Raw genomic sequence first — 20,647 nt, 5'->3', positions numbered from 1 at the left:
CTCATACACTAGAACTCTTGTCTGGCCCCAGGAAGTATCCACGGTAAGTGGGGTGAGCAGGGACAAGTGATATGGAAGAGTCTCTCCAAAAGATGTTGAAGTAGTTCTGGTGGAGGCCTTCATGTTTCTGTTTGTGGTCTGTTGCCCTGATGCTGGCCCTCAGCATTATCCTGGCTACTGAGTGGAATCTTCCTTTGTTACAACACAGACATGGACCTGCTTGAGGGATGAGGTCCTAGACTGACTGCCCTTCTCCCCAGCCTCTACCCTAAATCCACATGAAGGTTCCGAGACAGAGAATGTATCCCACTCTAGTCACAATGGAGAATAAAGGGCAGAGGGTGGGCCTTGGCTGCAGCAGGAATATGCTTTAGAATGCTAGCAGGTGTGGGCCGTCTGCTTTAGGTCCTCCCCAGATGGAACAGTTAACTCACACATTTGTACACACATACATGCATGCACACATCAGTAGAAATGCACGCATATATACAGATATGCACAATGCATGCGCACACAGGTCACGTGCACACTTACCCATGTACACATGGGTATTTTTTGGCTTTTGCAGAGCACAGAGAAGAGGGACTAGGTGGGCCAAGGAGACCACATGTAGCCCTCTTGCTACTCTTTGAGGCTGGGTTCATTCCTTAGTCATGGGTTGGTTGCAGCCTGGGAGCCTATAACAGATGGGGGCTTTCCTGACAACCCTAGGCCATTGTCAACTTCTCTGCACCTTGTTTGTACTAAGCCCAAGGTCAGCTCTGAGGTCAGCTCATGTGTAGTGAGGATTTTAGTGCTGGGATGTGTCCCAGCTGAGCTACTCTTGGGGCTGAGCCAGATACAGCCCTCTGCCATGCTCTCTTGTCCAGTATAAATTTTGCTTCTCGGAAGTGACATTATCCGGTTCCTCAAATTCAGCACCTGGCCTGGTCGCTGAGATGAATAGTGCTGGCAGTAACGGGCTGAAGGGACACAGGGACACAGGGAGGCTGTCGCCAAGCGCATGCAATTGCACAAAGGGCTTTCAAAAGTGTGTTTCTGAGAGGCGCTCCGCCTCAGTGGGGTATCCACTCTGTGACTGCTGCTACTGTGCCCTACCTTCCCGATTCCTGTACTCATCCTGCTGGGGAGCTTGTGGGTCTGAGGTCAGACTCAGATCCCACAAGTTGTCCTCTGACCTCCACATGCATCTGCATCTAGATCAGGTCAAGCAGCAGACTATGATCTATGAACTATCATCTAGGAACTATGGCTCTGTTGACCCGGGTGACCACCCTGAGCTGGGTGACAGGTAAAGTGGGCCTTACCATTGGTGAGTGTCCCCCACAGTCTATTGGGTGGCCAGTAGCCACCCTTATCCCTGCTCTGAGAAGGAGCCGGGTTCCTTCCAGGAGAAGCGGGTAACAGAAGGAAGCTGTTTCTGTCAGTTGGGAAATAGGTGTGCCTAGGGCTGCACCTTCTTCCTTGGGGAATGTCAGGAGGCCCTGGCACCTAGGAGGGGGAGCTAGTAACACCACAAGGCAGACCGGGGTCCTGGGGGCTGTGTCAGAGCGTGATTTGACAGCTTTGGCCTTGCAGAGTCATGGCCACATAGAGGAGAAGACAGGGCCAGGGCCTGGAGTTAGCTGGAACTGTGCTGTGGGAAGAGAGGAATAAACGTGTCTGTCATCTCCCATCATGTCTTTTTCTCTGTGTAGCCCTCGATGTCCTAGAACTCGCTCTGTAGACCAGGCTGGCCTCGAACTCAGAGATCTACCTGCCTCTGCCTCCTGAGTCCTGGGATTAAAGGCATGTGCCACCATGCCCAGCCCACCCTGTCTTTTTAAAAAAATTATTTTAAACTTATTTCATTTGTACATGCATGTGGAGGTCAGAGGACAACTTGTGGGATCTGGGTCTTTACTTCTATGATGTTCGTCCAGGGAATCAAACCCTGGTTGTTGGCTTTATATGCTGAGCCATCTCAGTTGTGTGTGTGCATGTGTGCTTGCACACATGGGTTAGTGTTTGTGAATGTGGGTTGGTGTACCATGATACACGTGTAGGTCAGAGGACAACCTTGGACATTAGTCCTTGTGCCTGATCCTTTTTAAGACATGGTCTCTTTGTTGTTATTCTGTGTGCAGGCTAGCTGGCCTATGAGCATGCTCAATCATCAGCTTCTAGAGCCTCTCTTTTCTCCACCTCTTACCTTGTCGTAGGAGTGCTGGGTTATGGACATGTGCTGCCGTGTCTGGTCTTAGGTGGGCTCTGAAGATCTGAACTCAGGTCATGCTTGCACAACAGACCTTTACCTACTGAGACATCTTCCAGACCCCAACTATAAGTCTTGATCTCATCTCCTCACAGTCTCCACCGTGTCATAGCCCTCGTGGGTGTGGCGGCAGCGTGAGAAGTCAGTCCAGGTGTGGAGGGGAAGCTAGCCAGCATTAGGTGCAGGGCTGGCACCAGGGGCCTTTCTCTCTCTCCACCGGTAGGATGTCATCACCCATGGAAAGGGGAGGGTGCTGCATCTGCATCTAGCCCAGGTCAAGCAGCATCTGGGAGTTTCCTTTCAGCCCTCTGCAGAATGTCTTGGGAAGGTTTCATACCCAACTTGACCAGGCACTGTAGCAGACTGTGAGGCACTATGCCAATTCTGAGTGGTGTCTCTAGAAGTTCAAGCCCTGTGAGGGGCCACTTGGCCACAGCGGGCTTCCTCTTCCCTCCCCAGTGTCTTTGGCTGGTTGGGAGGTTCAGGGCTGGTGTGTGTTTGTGATGATGGTCCTCTACTTCAAGAAAAGCCTCCCTGAGGCCTGGCCATGCAAAGCGAAAGGGAATGGGTGGGGGACACCGAGGGAAAGGAGAGGAAACTACAAATAATGGCCAGAAGTTGCCTTACGTTTAACACACTGTGGTGTAAACACAGCCACATGCGTGAGTGGGAGAGAGCGGGCCAGGTGTCACTGTTGCGCTGTGTGTGCATGTGTGCACACATGTGAGCAGCATTACAGCAAATACGGGTTGGTCCCTTTGGTTACATTTCACTCATTGGGTCTTTTTTTCCTTCTGATACTAGAGGTTGAACCAGAGCCTTGTGTATGCAATGCACATGCTCTGCTTCGGAGCCGTAGATCCTCAACCCGCTCCCATGTCTTTCTCTTGTAGTCATGAGCATCCTTTACCTAGACATACTGGGCTTCACCACTTTTCTTCATCTCTCTGAATTCTGGACTGTCGGGTCTAAGGGAAGGAGTCCTTCATACCTCAGAGCCTAGGGAACCATTGTGCAAAGGCCCAGAGTGGCGGGTTTGCAGTGTATGTGTAGAAAAAGAAGCCAGCCAGTGTGGCTGCAGCAGAGAGACAGTGGGCAGGCATCAGGCCTGATGGAAGAGACAGGGAGCCTGGGTTCTACTTCAAGTTCAGCTGGTGCAAGACCAGAACACCCGTGAGTTCAGTGGAAAGGAGGCCTCAGCAGAGGAAACTACTGTTCCCCGGTGTTACAGAAATGGGGCTGAGAGGGCAGAGAACGGAGGACCGACCACAAGCTCTGCCAGTCAGTCTCATTTATTATTGTCTTATTCTGGGCCACTTCCTTCAGTGTCTGTCTTCGTCATTTCTGTTTAGTGATTTAAGTTCTGTTAAGTGAGCCGGGCGGTGGTGGCACACGCGTTTAATCCCAGCACTCAGGAGGCAGAGCCAGGCGGATCTCTGTGAGTTCGAGGCCAGCCTGGTCTACAGAGCTAGTCCAGGACAGGCTCCAAAGCTACAGAGAAACCCTGTCTCGAAAAACCAAAAAAAAAAAAAAAAAAAAAAAAGTTCTGTACAAAGTCTCATTACATAATTCAGGCTCATATCAAATACACAATCCTCCTGCCTCAGCCTCCCTAGTGCTGGGATAGCAGGTGTGTGCACCAGGCCTGACTTATATAATGTTTTTCTCCTGAGATGTTTTCTGTCACCCCGGGGCCCTGGGCCTATCTCTTCCTCTCATCTGGGATTCTAATGAGAATCTTTCGTGGAGGGTGGAGGGTGAGCTAAGTGGGCACAGCCCCAGTGGCCTGGCTTTTGCTCTGGCTGTAGTCCTAAAGGTTCTTACATAGAAATTTGATGAGCTGGCCACTGCTTGGGATGGAAGAGTTCAGATTAGGGACTCGGCCCTGGGGGTCATCCCAATGGCATCCTGCCCTGTAGGAACAAGGTTACCAGGAACTGTGTCTCCTTCAGCAGTTACCACTTCCTCATGCTCCGGGCACCTCTCTCTCCTGCAGAGGTCGGACCCACAGCTGCTGGCCCAGTTCTACTACGCTGATGAGGAGCTGAACCAGGTGGCTGCGGAGCTGGACAGCCTGGATGGGCGGAAGGAGCCCCAGCGGTGCACACTGCTTGTCAGCCAGTTTCGCTCCTGCCAGGTGAGCGGGCAGGTGGGGGTACTGGGGCATGCGTCTTTATCCTGGGGGGTCTTGGGGCAGGTGGGGGCACTGGGGTGTGCGTCTTTATCCTGGGGGGTCTTGGGGTGGGAGTCTTGCGTGGGTAAGTGTAACCAAGGATGGATGCTGTGACCGGTCCTTGGTAAGCGTGTGTCTTTGCCACCTGATCACACTCTAGGGATGTGATCAGGGCCCTGGAGATAGTGAAGGAACTAGACCCAAGAGGAGTGTACTCTTGGGCAGGATGATGCGGGGGCTAGGTTGCAAGTGTTAACTGTACAGGACACTTTGGAAGAGCAGCTGCCGAGGGCCAGAGTGAGGTAGGGAGCAGCTGGCTTGGGAAGGGAGGTCCTTGGTTTGGCTGCTCTGGGGAATGTGTGCAGAGGTAGTGGGGGACGTGACTGCACTCGGCTGCTGACTCACGGTGCTGTGAGCTTTTGCTGCATAATTCAGAGACAGCCCTGGAAGCTGCTACTAAAAATACCTTGCCAGCAGCATTTTCTTCCAGTGCAGCAAATGTTCACGAGGCGTTTCCAGCAGGGGCAAAGTTTCGTCAAGTGACAAGCACAGTCTTTTGAAAAGTTCAGGAACCTTCTTTGTGTGTTTTGCCTACACATTCTTGCTGGGTCCTCTGTTCTGGGAGGTGGGGCTGGTGCATGCTCACTGGACAGAGAGCCAACCCTTTACTGTCACTATGGACCTCAGGGCCTTTCTGCATGTGGCCTCCACAAGGTAGCCAAGGTGATCACACTCCAGGCTGCCTCCAGGCGGTCATTCCCTCCTCATGTTCTTGTCTGTGGCCCTCTTCCCACGGAGCTCCAGTGTAAGGGCCCTGTCTGCGTCATGATCTTTGGACCCTGTGGCTCTGAGCTGTTCAACACAGCCTGCACCCACCATGTGTCTGTTTGGGTGTTCCAATAGATGCCCTAGGCTCCTTCAGGGCCAGCCTCTCTGCTTCCAGGAGCTCCTGCTAGAAACAGCTCCTGAGAGAGCAACAGTCACTAGGGAGCCACCTGCAAAGGTGAGAAGCTCCACAGGAGAGACATCAGAGGGGCTGAAGGCTCCTCCCCGCTGCTCCTGTCTGTTTGGAAGGGGGACAGGTGTGGTCACTTTGGGAGATGGCTGTGGCCACCTTAATGTCTCGCTCTGAGCTAGGTGTGTCTTGATGTCAGTGACAAAGTATTATTTTAGGTAGGTTGGGGAAAGGGATGACAAGCTGGTGGTCCCTTCTTAGGTCAAGGGTCAGGGCTTATCACAGTGAGTCATACTGTGAGAAGGGTCTGTGGAAAACACTTTAGTCCAGGCTGTGTCTTAAGGACACACCTTCTTCCTTGTCTTGGGGTCTGGGAGGGAAGCATGGGGACCAGAGATTGTGTACATCTCTCAGCACTTTTCTTTGTTACTTGGCTCACAGGACCCTGTTTTTTGTCTCACCTCATGCCCATACTGTCATTTCTCCTTCCTCCTTAGCCTCTTAGGTCTAAAATTCAGCTCTCTCCTCTTCTTGACCGCTCTGTGGCCATGCTATCTGTGTTGACTCAGTTTCTCCCCTGCCCCAATCCAGACACGTACCGCAGTGCTTCCCAGCCCCACTTTGACCTGTTAGCTGCCTGAGGCCCAGCCAGCATTGCAGCTGGGGACTCCAGTTCCCATCCTCGGCACCTCATGCAAGTTCTGCCCGTGAACCCAGAATTCCATGTTTCTTCATGGTGTTCCAACTGGCACTGTTTTATCGAGTTTAGTCTGAGTGCTTCGTGTGCTGCTCTGTAGGAAGATAATGGACTTCTATAAGCCGATCTTGTGACCTGAGGTCACCCCGAGGGAATGCAGGTCCCACTGCGCTGTTCTTCCCACTCTCTGCCCTCCATTCTTACAAGGTCCCTCACTACTTCTGACAGTAGAAACAGGATTCTGCCCTACCAGATGGGTGTGCTCAGCTCAGTGGTTCTAATGCTTCCTGAAGACGGTGTCAGAATTCAGGTGAGTGCTGCCTTTACCTGTGATGTTGATGATAAAGGAGCAGATGGCGCAGTGGTTAAGAGCGCAGACTGCTTTTCCAGAGGACCCAGGTTCAATTCCCAGCACTCACATGGCAGCTTACAACTGTCGTAACTCCAGTTCCAGGGGGACCTGACACCCTTATACATACAGACATACGTGCAGGCAAAAACACCAATGCACATGAAATAAAAATTGAAAACAAAAAACACTGGCATGATAAAGGAGGCAGGTGTAACGTGTGAAGAGTGCTCAGGGTAATATCTGGACATGGTCTGAGCAGGGCACTCCTGTCTCTGTGGAGTTGAAAAAGGCTACCGTGCTACCATCCTAGACTGCCAGTGAGCTTGCCAACCCAGAAGCCCTCTGAACCCCATCTGTCCTTTGGTTTTATGGAGGTTTCATGCACAGCTGTGGTTGATGCCTTCTCCCCTCAGAGTTTGAGGATAAAGTTGAAAATCTAGGCCTGTGCTCGTGGCTAGTCCCATCTTGAAGCTACTCAGAGCCTGGCTACCTGCCATCTCATTAACAGGCAAAGACTACAAGGGTTTTAGGAATTGTATATCAAGAAACTGAAAGAAGAATACACACACACACACACACACACACACACACACACACATTACATTTTTGAGCTGGGGGGAGAGTCTCTCTATGTTGCTTAAGCTGGCCTTGAACTCTTGAGATGAAGAGATATTTCTGCCTCAGCAAGTAGCTGGACTGTGCCTGGTTCCCAGATGCATTTCATGGATCATTTTCTAATTCACTTACTACTTTTGACATTGTTCTTTTAGAGTCTACTAGATATTGTATAAATGTTTTCTGCAAAAAAAAGTTTTGTGCTTCTTTTTCAAAAAGATTTATTTTTATTAGATGATGTGTATGCATGTGTAACTGTGTGTGGGTATGTGCAAAGGAGTACAGGTGCCTGTGCAGCCCAGAAGAAGGTGGCAGATCCCCCTGGAGCTGGAGCTACAGGCAACTGTGAGCGGCCTCGTGAGGGTGCAGAGAACTCGGTTTCTCTGTAAGAGCAGCATGTATTCTTAACTCCTGAGCCATCTCTTCAGCCCCAGCTTTCTACTTCTCTCTTCATTAGCTGCCTTCATTTGGTGTTGTATGCTGTGCCCTGTTCCCTGAGACTCTCCTGGAGTTCCAGTCCAGTGCTCGGCATACGTGATGAACAGACTTGTTCTTACCTTGGGAGAGACAGTGGTCAGTCCTTTATCATCAAGCATGTGAACTGTAGGATTTCTTCAGACCCCCTTTATCATGCCAAGGAAGTTGGCTCTGTTTATAGCTTGCTGAGGGCTCTTATCAGGAATGGATGTTAGAGTTTTGTCAAATACTTTCTTTGTGACTATTGGGATAATCAAGTTTCTTATTATGTTAAATGATACTGAATACTTTTACACAGTAAATACTGACTGTTTCCGTTATTATTCTTGCCATTGCCCAGCATCAGCTGCAGGCAGGTGCTGTGAGGGCAGAACTCTGTCTATAACATCCACTAGTTCACCCCAGTACCTAGCCCGTAGGGAGCATTCAGTTTATCATTGAAAGAGTGCCGAGTGACTGACCTAAAATGCTGCCTTTTCCTCTTCTTCCTTCTGCCCCTCCTTACCTCTTTCTTTTCCTTTCCTTTCTTCCTCTTCATGTGGTTTTTGCAATGGAGTCTTTTTTCCGAGACAGGGTTTCTCTGTGTAGTTTTGGTGCCTTTCCTGGATCTCACTCTGTAGACCAGGCTGGCCTTGAACTCACAGAGATCTGCCTGCCTCTGCCTCCCAAGTGCTGGGATTAAAGGCGAGCGCCACCACCGCCCGCCTGTGATGGAGTCTTGCTTAGTCAGGTTGGGCTTGAACTCATAATCCTCTTGTCTCAGCCCCATAGGTATAGTTGTGCACCACCATGTCTGCTGTTTTCTTCTTTAATGATCTGTCTTATCTGTTTATTCACTTTCTGATAATAATCAGGGCATCACAAATGATGGAAAACTGTGTCAAACTGCTCAAAGTTTGAATACTGTGCCCGTACATACACTCGGGTTTCTCACCGTTTCTGTATCGGGAGGAGGGAGAGAAACTGTGGTTGGTATGTAAAATAAATAAGTAAAAATAATAAAAGAAGGAATTTCTTCTCCATGTCAGCATAAATTGTGTACTCGTGTTAGTGTCTGTAGGCTGTGTAGCGATGTCTTCTCTCCTGTACGCTGTGTCTCCTCCTCCTGAGTGTGTTAGTAGAGCTTTGTCAGTTTTATTTATCATCTCAACTGAACTGCGTTTGGCTTTGTTGATTTTCTCTTTCATGGGACTCTTTACCTTTTTTTTTTTTTTTTTTTTTTTTTTTTTGGTTTTTCGAGACAGGGTTTCTCTGTGTAGCTTTGCGCCTTTCCTGGGACTCACTTGGTAGCCCAGGCTGGCCTCGAACTCACAGAGATTCGCCTGGCTCTGCCTCCCGAGTGCTGGGACTAAAGGCGTGCGCCACCACCACCCGGCTGACTCTTTACCTTTTAACACACGTCATCGTTAACGAACGTGCACGTGTGTTTGTGTGTGTGTGTGGAGAGAGAATACACCTCTCCCTAATGACTTACTCCTCTGGTGAGGCTCTGCTCCTTGATTTGCACAGCTTCCCCAAATAGCTCTACGGGCTGGGAACCCAGTGGGAGATCTCTCACATTCAACCCTTCACACTTAGCTACTCAGAAGGTGTGTCTTGTTTTTAAAGCTGTTAGGCCCATCAGAGCTGTGTTAGTCCGGGTCCACCTCTCTTCACCGTGGTAAGACATGGGGTGCTCCCTGTTGCTCTGAGATGTCAGAGATCTGCGCCAGCACAGTGAGAGCTCACTGCTCACAAGCTTGTGTTGTTAGGTGGGTGCTGAACCCCTGTGGGGTACCTCCCGTCAGCATTCCTCTCTTTATGTGTCTCTTTTCTCTGCTGTTCTGCCCTTGAGATTCCAGCTGCCTTGGTCCCACTGGCTGCTATCTCCCTGTGCTGTATAGGGCATGCCTTGTTATCGTCTGTCTCAGGGTCACTGCCCATCCTCATCCGTCCCTGAGAGCCATGGTTTCCTCTGCTATTTGGTGTGGAGCAAATTTGGTTCTAGCAACTCCATTTTGGCTGGGCTCGGAATTTCCAGTCAATGGCTGGGGAGATGGCTTAGTAGGTGAGAGTGTTTGCTATACAAATATGAAGATCTGTGTTCAAATCCCCAGTAGTCACATAAAAAAATGGATGAGCTGTACACATGTTGGAACACCAGTGCTGTAGGCAGGGTGTGGGGTGTGGGTGGAAGAATAGAGAGGCCCTCCAGGACTTGCTAGGTGGTCAGCCTAGCTTCAGGTTCAGTGAGAGACTCTCTTTCAAGAGAATAAATTAGAGAACGATAGAGCGGGACACCCAACATCCTCCTCTGGCCTCTGCGTGTGTGGATAGGTGGGAACACACACACACACACACACACACACACACACACACACACACACACACACTCACGATATAGTGTTACACGCAGGAGGCATAGATAGGAAGATTTTTGCAAGTTCCTGGCCAGCCCAGACTACAAAATGAGACATTGTGTCAAACAAAACAAAGAAGCAACTGTCTATGGAAGGCCCCAAGTTTTACAAACTGTAACATATGCAGACTCCAAGCTGCCATGGAACTGAGGTCTCCATTTTGTTGCTGAGGATCAGAAAAGCCAGGTGCCATGCCGTAGGTTACACAGCCATGGGGTGGAGTTGGAACTGCCTTTGTATTGACAGACAGGTACTGTGATGTCTTTTTCTGGCCCCAGAGCAGGTAGGAGGGTTACTGCTTGGTGAAGGAGCAGGGTCTGAAAGAGCTCACCCAACAGACTTTCCTTACCTGGTCCGAAGATTTTTTGTGCCCCTGATCCTGTGAGAAAACTGAGGTTCAGACAGGACAAGGGTCTACAGCTGGTCATCACTGGGGCTGAGGGACCCTTTTACTCATACATGGGATGTTAACTCTGTTGTAGAAACTGACATCCATCCCGACCCTGGGGAGATTTTCACACAGTGAAAGGGCTGGTTTCACATAGTGGCCCTCGGCAACGTCACTGCCTGGAAGTAAGCAGATACACCAAGGACAGCCTAGGCTTGTAATGTGAATTATAATGAATCAGAAACGGACAGTGAAAGTCATGTGTGTGTGTGTGTGTGCGCGTGTGCCTGTGTGTACATGTGGTACCTGTGTGGGCAGGTCTGAAGGCCAGCAGTACCCAGTTGCTCTCCACCTTATTTTTTTTTTATTTTTATTTTTTTTTGGTTTTTCGAGACAGGGTTTCTCTGTGTAGCTTTGCGCCTTTCCTGGGACTCACTTGGTAGTCCAGGCTGGCCTCGAACTCACAGAGATCCGCCTGGCTCTGCCCCCCGAGTGCTGGGACTAAAGGCGTGCGCCACCACCGCCCGGCTCCACCTTATTTTTTGAGGTAAGGTCTCTCACTGAAACTGGAGCCAGCAAGTCCCCAGGGGCTTCCTGTCTCCACCCCTCCCCCAGTGCTGAGGTCACAGATGTGCTACTGTGTCCTTTTCTTAAGAGTAGGTGCTGGGGATCCAAACTCAGGGCCTTATATTTGCACAGCAAGCAATGTATCTGCTGAACTGTCTCCCCAGTCCCCAGAGACAAGTTTTCATAGAACTCCACTGACCTAGTGTCCAAGAGAACGTGGATGAGTGTGCAGAGGCACCTGGGGGAGCCATGACATGCAGGGGCAGGCAGGAGGGAAATTGTTGTCCTCTTTCTATGAAGACGGTTCAGTTGTTACAAAAAGCGATGTGAAATCTACTTCTCAGTCAAGTCACAGGACTGTGTTCCAGCAACAGGCCACTAGGGGACACACATTGGTATTGTCCCAGGAGGGAATGGTTGTAGGCATTTCCCTCTGAGCCTGCTGTGGTGAGGCAGGATGTGCTGCCGATCACTTCTGTAGTTCCGGTGAGCAGTCTTTCTTTCTGTTTCAGGACAATGTGTTAAACATCATTAATCAGATCATGGAGGAGTGCATCCCTCAGGACCGTGCCCCTCGGGATTTCTGCGTCAAGTTTCCTGAGGAGATCCGGCATGACAACTTGGCTGGCCAGTTGTGGTTCGGGGCTGAGGTAGTGGGCAGCTGCTGGGATTCCCTGTCCTCACGTTGAACACCCTTTTCCAGATTCACACCCTGTGAATCCGCCCACAGACACCTGCAGACACAGATGCCCGGTGTTCTCCAGGGGTTCTATCTACCCTTTGTTTACAGAAGGTGTGGCCTGAACTTCCTTGGCCACCAGCCCCTTGGAACATCAGGGAGAGCCATGACCCTGCACTCTCCAACACTGCTGGTGCAGATGAGGGTTCTCGTGTGATTGGTTGTTAGGAGTTTCTTAGATTCCCCAGGCATCCAGGACCCTGTCACTGCACCTCAGATACCAGTGTGAGCATGGTTCTCACCCACCTACCGCAGTGGCAACGTAAGGGGGCACTCTTCAGAGAAACTCACTCCACATCTCCCTATAGCTTATCTTTCAGTAAGACATGAGGATGGTGCCTTCCCCAGTGGGGTAGTAGGACCACTGTTCCTCAGTCTGGGGACTTCCTGTACCTCTCAAAAAAGTTGAAACCAAGCTTATCTCCCTTGTCCATGTTCTGAAAACACTGGGGATCCAGGGCTATGACTGCAGCCTGTCATTTGTCATCCCTCTGTGCTGTCCCTAACACCCCTCCCCATGGAACTGTGGATCTTACCTGCCTCATGTTCCATCTTCTCTCATCTTTCCATCCACCCATCCTACTCCACGCCTCTTTTCTGAACCATCTGGCTGGGTCCTCCCTGAGGTTCCCGTTGGTCTGGTAGTCACAGCAGGTTGTCCCCTCCTAGCTTTGGTATTCACTCTGTATAGTGCGGCCCAGGGCAGAGGCTCCTGTGAGGAGATGTGGAAGGGGACAGGTCTCGCTCCATTAGTTTGGCTGATGTGTGTGTACTGGGAGTGCTGTTGAGGCTTGAAGCCTACAGTTCAATGCTCCCCTTCAGGACAGACCTGGGAAATCAGTGATCACTTCCCTCAGCTGACAGGAAATTGCTTCTTGTCCTGATTAATGCTGATGGATTGGCTGGTGACTTGGTTCTGCCCCAAACTGGTGAGAGCCAGCTAGTAGACTGAGCGTCTCTACCAGAAGAAGCCTACTGGGGGCTGTGTGTACTCCTTGGTCCCGACCTTGAGAGTAATAGGCAAACTTCCTATGTTTCTAAGCACAGCCTGGGTCTCTCATAGATATAGGGGGTTGAGGGTGCATGGAGGCCTCTTCACCAACCAGAAGTGGGGTGCTTTTTTAGTGGATGATTATGGATATTAGAGGAGATCATGTTCCTTTTTGTATTAGATGTATATGTGCAGCCGGGTGGTGGTGGCGCATGCCTTTAATCCCAGCACTTGGAGGCAGAGGCAGGCGAATCTCTGTGAGTTCGAGGCCAGCCTGGTCTACAGAGCGAGATCCAGGAAAGGTGCAAAGCTACACAGAGAAACCCTGTCTCCAAAAAAAAAAAAAAAAAAAAAAAAAAAAAAACCAAAAATGTAAATGTCTGTGTGCATCAGGCATCTGCAACTTCCCATAAAGTTAATGGCCTGCAGGGTGGCTGGACCCTTGCTGCTGTCTTGTTCCAGGACACAACCCTGAGTGTGGCCTCTAGATGCTCTTGGCTCCCAACGGTCACCCTGGACCAGGAGGCAATAAGAGTCACATCATTGGTTTCCCCTGCATTGAGTCTTACGCTGGGCACTGAGGCCTTGAGATGCACAGGGTCAGGTTCCCTGAGGACATGCAACTTCTAAGAGCTACAGGCCACTCTTAAGCATATTCTCCTGCCCACAGTGCCTGGCAGCTGGCTCCATCATCATGAATCGTGAGCTCGAGAGCATGGCTATGCGGCCCCTGGCCAAGGAGCTGACTCGCAGCCTGGAGGATGTTCGGGGCACTCTCCGTGACCAGGCACTACGAGACCTCAACACCTACACAGAGAAGATGCGGGAGGCACTGAGGCATTTTGATGTTCTATTTGCTGAGTTCGAGCTCAGGTGACCTTGAGGGCCCTATGGAGGTGCTTTAGACATTTGGAATCAGGGCTTTTGCTCATGAATTTGAGGTGCTAGCTCTTTGGGGGCACATCTTGATGTTTCCATGTAGACAATGATGAGGGAGGAGTTGGGTGGCTAGCCCTTGGGGAGCTTTGTGGGTGGGGGTGAGGGAGCCTTTGAGATAAGAAGGAAAGCAGAGGTCATGCACTCCAGCAGGGCTTTGGTAGTCACAACCCCTGGGGGACAGGTCTGAGGAGAGGCCTAAGGGAGAGGCCTACTGTGCTCTGTGCACCAACTTCGTGATGCTTGCAGACAGGAAATCCATGCCTTCAGTGGCCTCTGTTAATAAAGATTGATGGTAGGATATCATGATTGGCCTCTAGAAGGAGGTATTCTCTCGGAAGTCAGAGTGCAGACAATTGAGTATTATTTTCTTGTGTCTCGTAGCAAGAAAAAAAAATATAAAGTTGGTAGTTTAGGAGGCATGAAAATGTTCTTACCTAGGATCAGGTAGATAAATATTCCCCAGCTGCTCAGCAAGTATCCTTTGGGTCCTGTGTACATCTGGGACCACTCCTGGGCAGCTGAGATACATAGGGCCTGACTTTGCACTCTGTTGGGGGAGGGGGGGGGTCCCAGGTGCCTGCTACTTATTCATGGATTTATATATACTAATGTATTGCTTCCTCACATGGGGTGGTTTCATGGCAGTCAAGGCTGAGCTGGAACAGGACTGGGGGTCTGAAGAAGGGTCACATAACGCCTGGGTTAGCAGGAGCTCTGACTTAAATTATCCCTGTAAAGCTGGGAGCTGTGTATTTACGAAACCAACAGCATGGGGTAGCGGTAGATCAAGGGCTGTGGTTTTGATTTAACATTCTTGTTTGGGGAGGCCTGGGGAGCTGGGGAACACAGGTCTGACAGCCTCTGTGTTGCAGTTATGTCTCAGCCATGGTGCCTGTGAAGTCCCCCAGAGAGTACTATGTGCAGCAGGAGGTCATCGTGCTGTTCTGCGAGACAGTGGAGAGGTGAGGGCAGGCTGTTCAGGGTGGCATCTTGTCGGGGACACCCAGGTGGGAAGACAGCAGCTGGCTGCTTTCTTTACCCATCATGCTCTACTGGTACACGGAGGGCAGAGCCCTCACTCACTTGCACCCCAGGTTCCCTCTGCTCTGGGCCCAAAGGGCGGGTGCCATTGGTGGAGTCATGTAGCAGACAGAGAATTCTCTCCCTTAATAGGCAGCTGCTGTCTAGACCCCCACCACACACACATCCCCTAATTCCCTCGTCCCCCTGCCTCACTCACCTCTCTGCCTCTGCTGCTCACCTCAGAGTCTCTGTGGGCCCCTGAGGGCTCAGCCCCGGTCACCATGGGTAGATCATTGCTGCTTCCATCAGGCCTTGTTTGGCCATTCAAAGTCAGATTCTCCAGATAGAGTCTGGGGCCAAGATTCACCGCAGAGTGTTGACAGGGGTGCTAGTTTTGAAACTGACTAAATCACACCACGAGTCGTTATTTTTAAAAGGCAGATCATTCACCGTTTATGCTTTCAGAAGTGTTTCAAATTGCCAGAAAACAGGGTGACAGAAAATACATTTTGCTTTGAAGTCCTGATGGTGCAGCACCTGCTTACGGGGTGTTATGTTGGGAAAGCCACCTGCTTACAGTGGGGGAAGGGAGCTAACCTAGATTCCCTAGGAGTGCCAGATTGGGGAATATTTTTGCCACACGTTTGCGCTTGGCCCTTGAATGGTCTTGGCTTCACGCTTAGGCAAAGCGCTGGTAATGACAGACACTGACAGAATGACAGGTATCTTCACACATGTCACCCACCGCCTGCCCTTCCATTCTTTTCGGGACATAGGTGGGACAGGCAGGAAAAAGACTGAGCTTTGGCCACTCTCCTGGGGCTTTCCAAGCAAAGCACGGCCTTGTCTTCCATGTGTGACTGATGTGATACAGGCCACCCTCCTCACCTGCCTGTCCCCTGGGAATACTAGAGAAGGTGGGTGCTCTGCTCCTAACACTTGGAGTCTAGCTACAGATACCCCCTCACTCCCCTCTCCCTCTGCCAGAGCCTTGGATTTCGGGTATCTGACCCAGGACATGATTGATGACTACGAACCTGCCCTCATGTTCACCATTCCTCGGCTGGCCATTGTGTGGTGAGTGCCCTCTGCTTCCTGGGTCCTGGTAATGGTCCTCACAGCCTGAAGACTCTGCTCTGGTCAACCCCTAGCAGTCCCCAGTCCAGTCTCCTGTTCTCCCTCAGCAGATGAGGAGCCAAGTATTGAGAGAACTTCCTGCTTCCCCTGTTGGGGGCGATGGGAGCTCCTATTACAGACCGTGAGATGGTGAGCCCTGCCACCTGGTGCTGGAGAGGTGAGGTGGACTCATACACCATGCAGGGTCTCTTTGGTACAGAGTAACCATGCAGGGCTGTGGGAGGCAGGCTCTGTGGTGACAGGAAGATGAGGGGCCCCGGTTCCCAAAGGAGAATAAGGTTGGTTTAAGTGAGTAGTTTCTGGCCTGCAGGCACATGGAGCCCATTAGGTTCAGGTGAGCTGTGGCCTAGCTGGCTAAATAGGAGCCCTAGTGGAGACCCTTTCCCACTAGAATGGTAGAACAGATTTGGGGAGAACAAGGAACTCACAGGTCAGCCTTTGGAGTCTTGTGGGGTTCAAGGTGTCAAGATAGCATGCAGGATTTGGGGCCTTACATAACTCAAAGATGATATGCTCAGTCACTTGCTGGACATTCTGAGTGTCTGGGGCCACAGCTGATGGAGCTTTGTTCCACCCCTGTGCTCCATCTTTCTGTTGGGTGGGTGTCCATGGGGTTGGGGAGCTTGGTGGAGGCTGGCCGGGTTTGCAGTCTTTGAGGTGGCCTGCAGGAGCATAGCTGGGAGAGTGGGGATGGGGAGTCCTGTAGGGAGAAGAAGAGGGCCCAGAGGCCAGGATGGGTCCAGGTCTAGGCCATGGAGAGGTTGGTTTCACAGCGGGACCTCAGGGAACCTAGAGGAACCTGAAGATGCTTTCCCAGGGAAGTGGGAACACAGTGGTGGAATGGTGCTTCAGGACAGCCAGTGTTCTGGGCCACTGCACAGGCAAGTGCTGTGGCAGGCGTTGGGAGCTGCAAAGCAGGGGGCCGGTGGCAAACCAGACACTCCTTGCCAGGCTTCCGGCTTGTGTGTCTTAGATGTCTTCAGGCTAACGTTGAGCACTGTCGGATGTTTCCAGAACCCTCTAATGGCCCAGCATCTCTGGCCCCCTTCTGCATATGCTCCCCCTTTCCTTAAAGAGTTCTCTTCCTTCTCTTCAGCATACCCGAAGGATCACATCACACTCCAGGGATGCCCCCTTTAAAATGCCCTTCATCAGCAGAATCTGGGAGCGTCATGCTTTCTGAGGATGTTGAGCTAGGGGACTGGAAATCCCTGGTAGCCCACATAAAGTGGGCTGGAGTGGCCCTTCCTAGGAGGACCTGCTCTGGCTCACAGGTGTCCCTGTGGTTCATTAAGAGGAAATGACCCACTTATTTGGTCCTTACCTCTTTTGTCAATGTCTGAAAAATAAAACAGAAAACTTTTGGACTCTAGATCTTGTTTGTGCTGACCAGTGTGGGTCTGAGTCTTTAAGAACAGGCACTGACCCTTATCTCAGTGGGCACGCATCTCTGAGAATGGATACTGTAACACAGAAAACCCTGCCCCTCTTTTTGTTTTGTTTTTCCAGGCAGGGTTGCTCTGTGTAGTTTGGGTGCCTGTCCTGGATCTTGCTCTGTAGACCAGGCTGGCCTCGAACTCACAGAGATCTGCCTGGCTCTGCCTCCCGAGTGCTGGGATTAAAGGCGTGCACCGGGCCGCCCGACCGGCCTGTCCCTCTTTTTAGCAGACCCTTCCTTGTAAGTGCTGTGAAGTACAGTACCCAGCGCTTACCCACAACCCAGGAGAATACACTGATGGTATCTAAGGGCTGGCTTCCCTGGGAGGCTCTGCAGAACCAGCTGCCTTTTCGGGCTATCCATTTCCTCCCTGCTCTGCTACTGCTCTCCTGACTGAGTGCAGGTGGGGTTGGGGGAAAACTTATTCTGAAGTCTATCTTAGGCAGCAGACTAGTTTTAAAATAAACAGAAGTGTCAGACAGCCCCTGCCCTCGCTGCTTCCAGATTTAACTCTGGAATCTGTTTTCTTTCTTGTTGTTTGTTGACTGGGGGAAGGGGTTAAGACAGTTTCATATAGCCCTGGCTATTCTTGAACTCATTATGTAGTGAATGATGACCCTGAACTTCTGGTCCTCTAACCTCTACCCCATTAGTACTGAATCACAGGCATACCCCACCATACTCAGACTCATTCTGGAGTCTGTTTTCCATGTCTGTTCCACTTTTTAACAGTAGTTCAACACCCATCTGTGCCCAGATAGATGTGGCTGGTGAACAGTGTCTACTTCTCTCTGACCAGTATCTTTGGTGCCCTGTGTACTGACGTCGGTGTCCATACTGCTGGCTACAACTGGATCAGCAGCCCACCCAGATCACTAGTCCTGGAGTAGAGTGAGGCCACTGTGGCTGTGGATTTTGTTCTGGGTAGCTCCTTCTAGAGGCAGACATGAAGTTCCTTCTACTCAGGGTGGATAGAGGTCTAGAAGAGAGCTGAGAGGATTGAAGGGATCTCCACAAGGTGGAGAAGACACAGGGTCTGTGGGAAAGGAGGGCAGATACAGGAACATGGAGCTCAGATCCTGGAGGTTTGGCTCCTGACAGGGAGCACTGCATAGCCAGCTGACAGGGCCCTCAGAAGCAAGCCCCTAACCTCAGAGCCAGGTGTGGATCTGAAGGATCGTGAGGTGCAACATCTGTGATAAACTCCACCCTGCCGAGCCCCACTGTGTGAACTTTTCTCCACAGCACCCTTCTTGATGCTCGCCAGGTCCTCACACGACCAACAACCTAGTGCTCTCTTGCTTCTCATGCTTTTTAACTTCCCAGGAGGAGGCCCCGGATGCCCCTCCCTGTGTTCACACGGGAACGCATGTTGAGTGACCGCTGTGTACGTGGCCCTACACTCATCCCTGGGTCCTGGAATGCCTGTGCTGGAGAGCAGTTTTCCTTTACATTCAAATGTAATTTAATGTATTTATCTTAAAACAGTTCCTTAAAAGAATAAAGAAACCAAAACCTCTGGACTCAGTGTTCACTTTGCAGCTGGCCCATCTGGTTGGCCCACATGGGCCTGTGTCATGGGGTCACTATTGCCTACCAGCCCAGGATCTCACTGGTCCATGCCCTACTTCACCTGGGTGAAGTCTGCATCAGCCATTTCTTCCCACAAGGTCTGTCCACACCACAGCAACTCAGTACCTCCCCCCACCTGCCCCCCTCCCCCACAGTGCCATCTATGTGAGTCTGGCTCTTGGCCCTACCCACTCTTTAGTCCCAACCCTTGTCAGAGTAGTGACACCTCCTCCTCTCCTGAGGCACCAATGGTCCCGGACATTTTCAAACAAGAAGGACACTGCACCCGTTCCTACCCTGCCAAGGCTCCACCTCCTGGGTAACAGACCTTCCCACACCCATGGGATGCCCCAGCCTGGCCTCCACCTCAGTGACTCCTTGCTATGCATCCCCCCTCTGCCCAGGTCTGCCTTCTGTGTTCCTTACCTCCAGGTTCACATAATGGGTATGCTTACTCTGTTTGATTTTTTAACATTCTATAAGTACAATTTCCTACTGTCTGACCTGTCCACGAATATTCCGATCACAGTTTCACCACAGCTAGACTTGTGTACACGTTACCACTAATTTGAGAATACTTGTATCACCCAGACACCTCACACCCCTTTGTGACCACTTACACCACCGACATTCACACATACACTCACATGGTGTGCATGCATTCTCTATTTTCTGTTTCTGTGGGATTCCTGGTCCTGCAGCTCTATAGATAGGATTTGTGTTGTGGTTGTGTATCTCCACAGGAAGACAGGCCTCCCTCCTGCACTTACTGAAGTCCCTTGCTTCCTGGAGGGTGGAGGCACAGTGGCCTTCGGTAGAATTTTGCCACTTTGATCTGACAAGGCTCAGATACATATGTATACAGATTATCCACAATCAAAACATTTGAGGGGCTGAATATCCAAAACTAAGACACTGATTAAAATGATACTCTGCCACCAAAATATTAGAAACACTAATGTCAAGGAAGCATCCTCACTATGTTAAATACAAGATCATCACCAAATGCTGTCACTACAAGATTTTTATTCTTATTATTATCATATTTTTTTTGTTTGTTTTTCATGACAGGATTTCTCTGTGTGTAGCCCTAGCTGTCCTGGAACTTACTCTGTAGACTAGGCTGGCCTTTAACTCACAGAGATCCACCTGTCTCTGCCTCCTGAATGCTGGGATTAAAGGCGTGTGCCACCACCACCACCAGGCCTTTTTTTTTTTTTTTTTTTTTTGAATAGAGTGTCATGCATCTCAGGCTGACCCTTGCTGTATATTCAAGCATGACCTAGAACTTCTGGTCTTCCGGTCACCACCTTCCACGTGATGGGATTACAGGCTTGCACTACTGGAGTTAGAACCAGGGCCAGGCAAGTGCTCTATCAACCGAGTTACAGCTCCAGCCCTCTGTAAAAATTCTGTGTGTGTGCGCGTGCGTGCATGCGTGTGCGCGTGTGTGTGTGTGTGTGTGTGTGTGTGTGTGTGTGTGTGTGTGTCAGTAGACGGCCTGAGGAATTCAGTTCTTCTTCCACAACGTGAATCCTGGAGATTGAGCTCAGGTTGTCAGGCTTGACAGCAAGTGACTTTACCTGCTGAGCCATTTCTCTGGCCCCATTTTAACCCTTTCCGAGGGAACACTTTGGTGTTGTCCAACAGTATCCATCTCCATCCTAAAAAACACCACCTCCCCACCCCTCCCAGCCCCTCCCAGCCCCTCCCAGCACCTGCCAGCACCTCCCAGTACCTCCCAGCACTTCCTGGCACTCACTGCTCTTCTTTCCCTGGGCATCTGACAATACCAGGAATTTTTCTGTGAGTGGAACCACATGGAATTAGTCTCCTGTGACTGGCTTATTTCACTCAGCACATTGAAATGTGTTAGAATTTCTTTCCTTTTTAGGGCTAATATTCTATTGAATGTGATTAAATGTTATTTG

At 50.7% G+C, this 20,647-nt stretch overlaps 1 protein-coding gene across 1 annotated transcript in view; it reads left to right on the top strand.

Annotated features, from left to right (window-relative positions):
• The first annotated feature begins 4,256 nt into the window (after window positions 1–4,256).
• Window positions 4,257–20,647, top strand: part of Zfyve28 (zinc finger FYVE-type containing 28) — a 52,399-nt gene continuing 36,008 nt past the window's right edge. The window contains exons 1-5 of the mRNA XM_059275708.1: window positions 4,257–4,391; window positions 11,390–11,527; window positions 13,278–13,480; window positions 14,419–14,508; window positions 15,557–15,646. Of these exons, the coding sequence (XP_059131691.1) occupies window positions 11,420–11,527; window positions 13,278–13,480; window positions 14,419–14,508; window positions 15,557–15,646 (491 nt within the window). The 5' untranslated portion in view covers window positions 4,257–4,391; window positions 11,390–11,419. The remainder of the gene's footprint in view (window positions 4,392–11,389; window positions 11,528–13,277; window positions 13,481–14,418; window positions 14,509–15,556; window positions 15,647–20,647) is intronic.

The sequence above is a fragment of the Peromyscus eremicus genome, chromosome 10 (genome assembly GCF_949786415.1).
Source record: "Peromyscus eremicus chromosome 10, PerEre_H2_v1, whole genome shotgun sequence".
NCBI classification, from domain to species: Eukaryota; Metazoa; Chordata; class Mammalia; order Rodentia; family Cricetidae; genus Peromyscus; species Peromyscus eremicus.
Note: the sequence above shows the minus strand (reverse complement) of the source record. Positions and strands in the feature narration are given on the sequence as shown.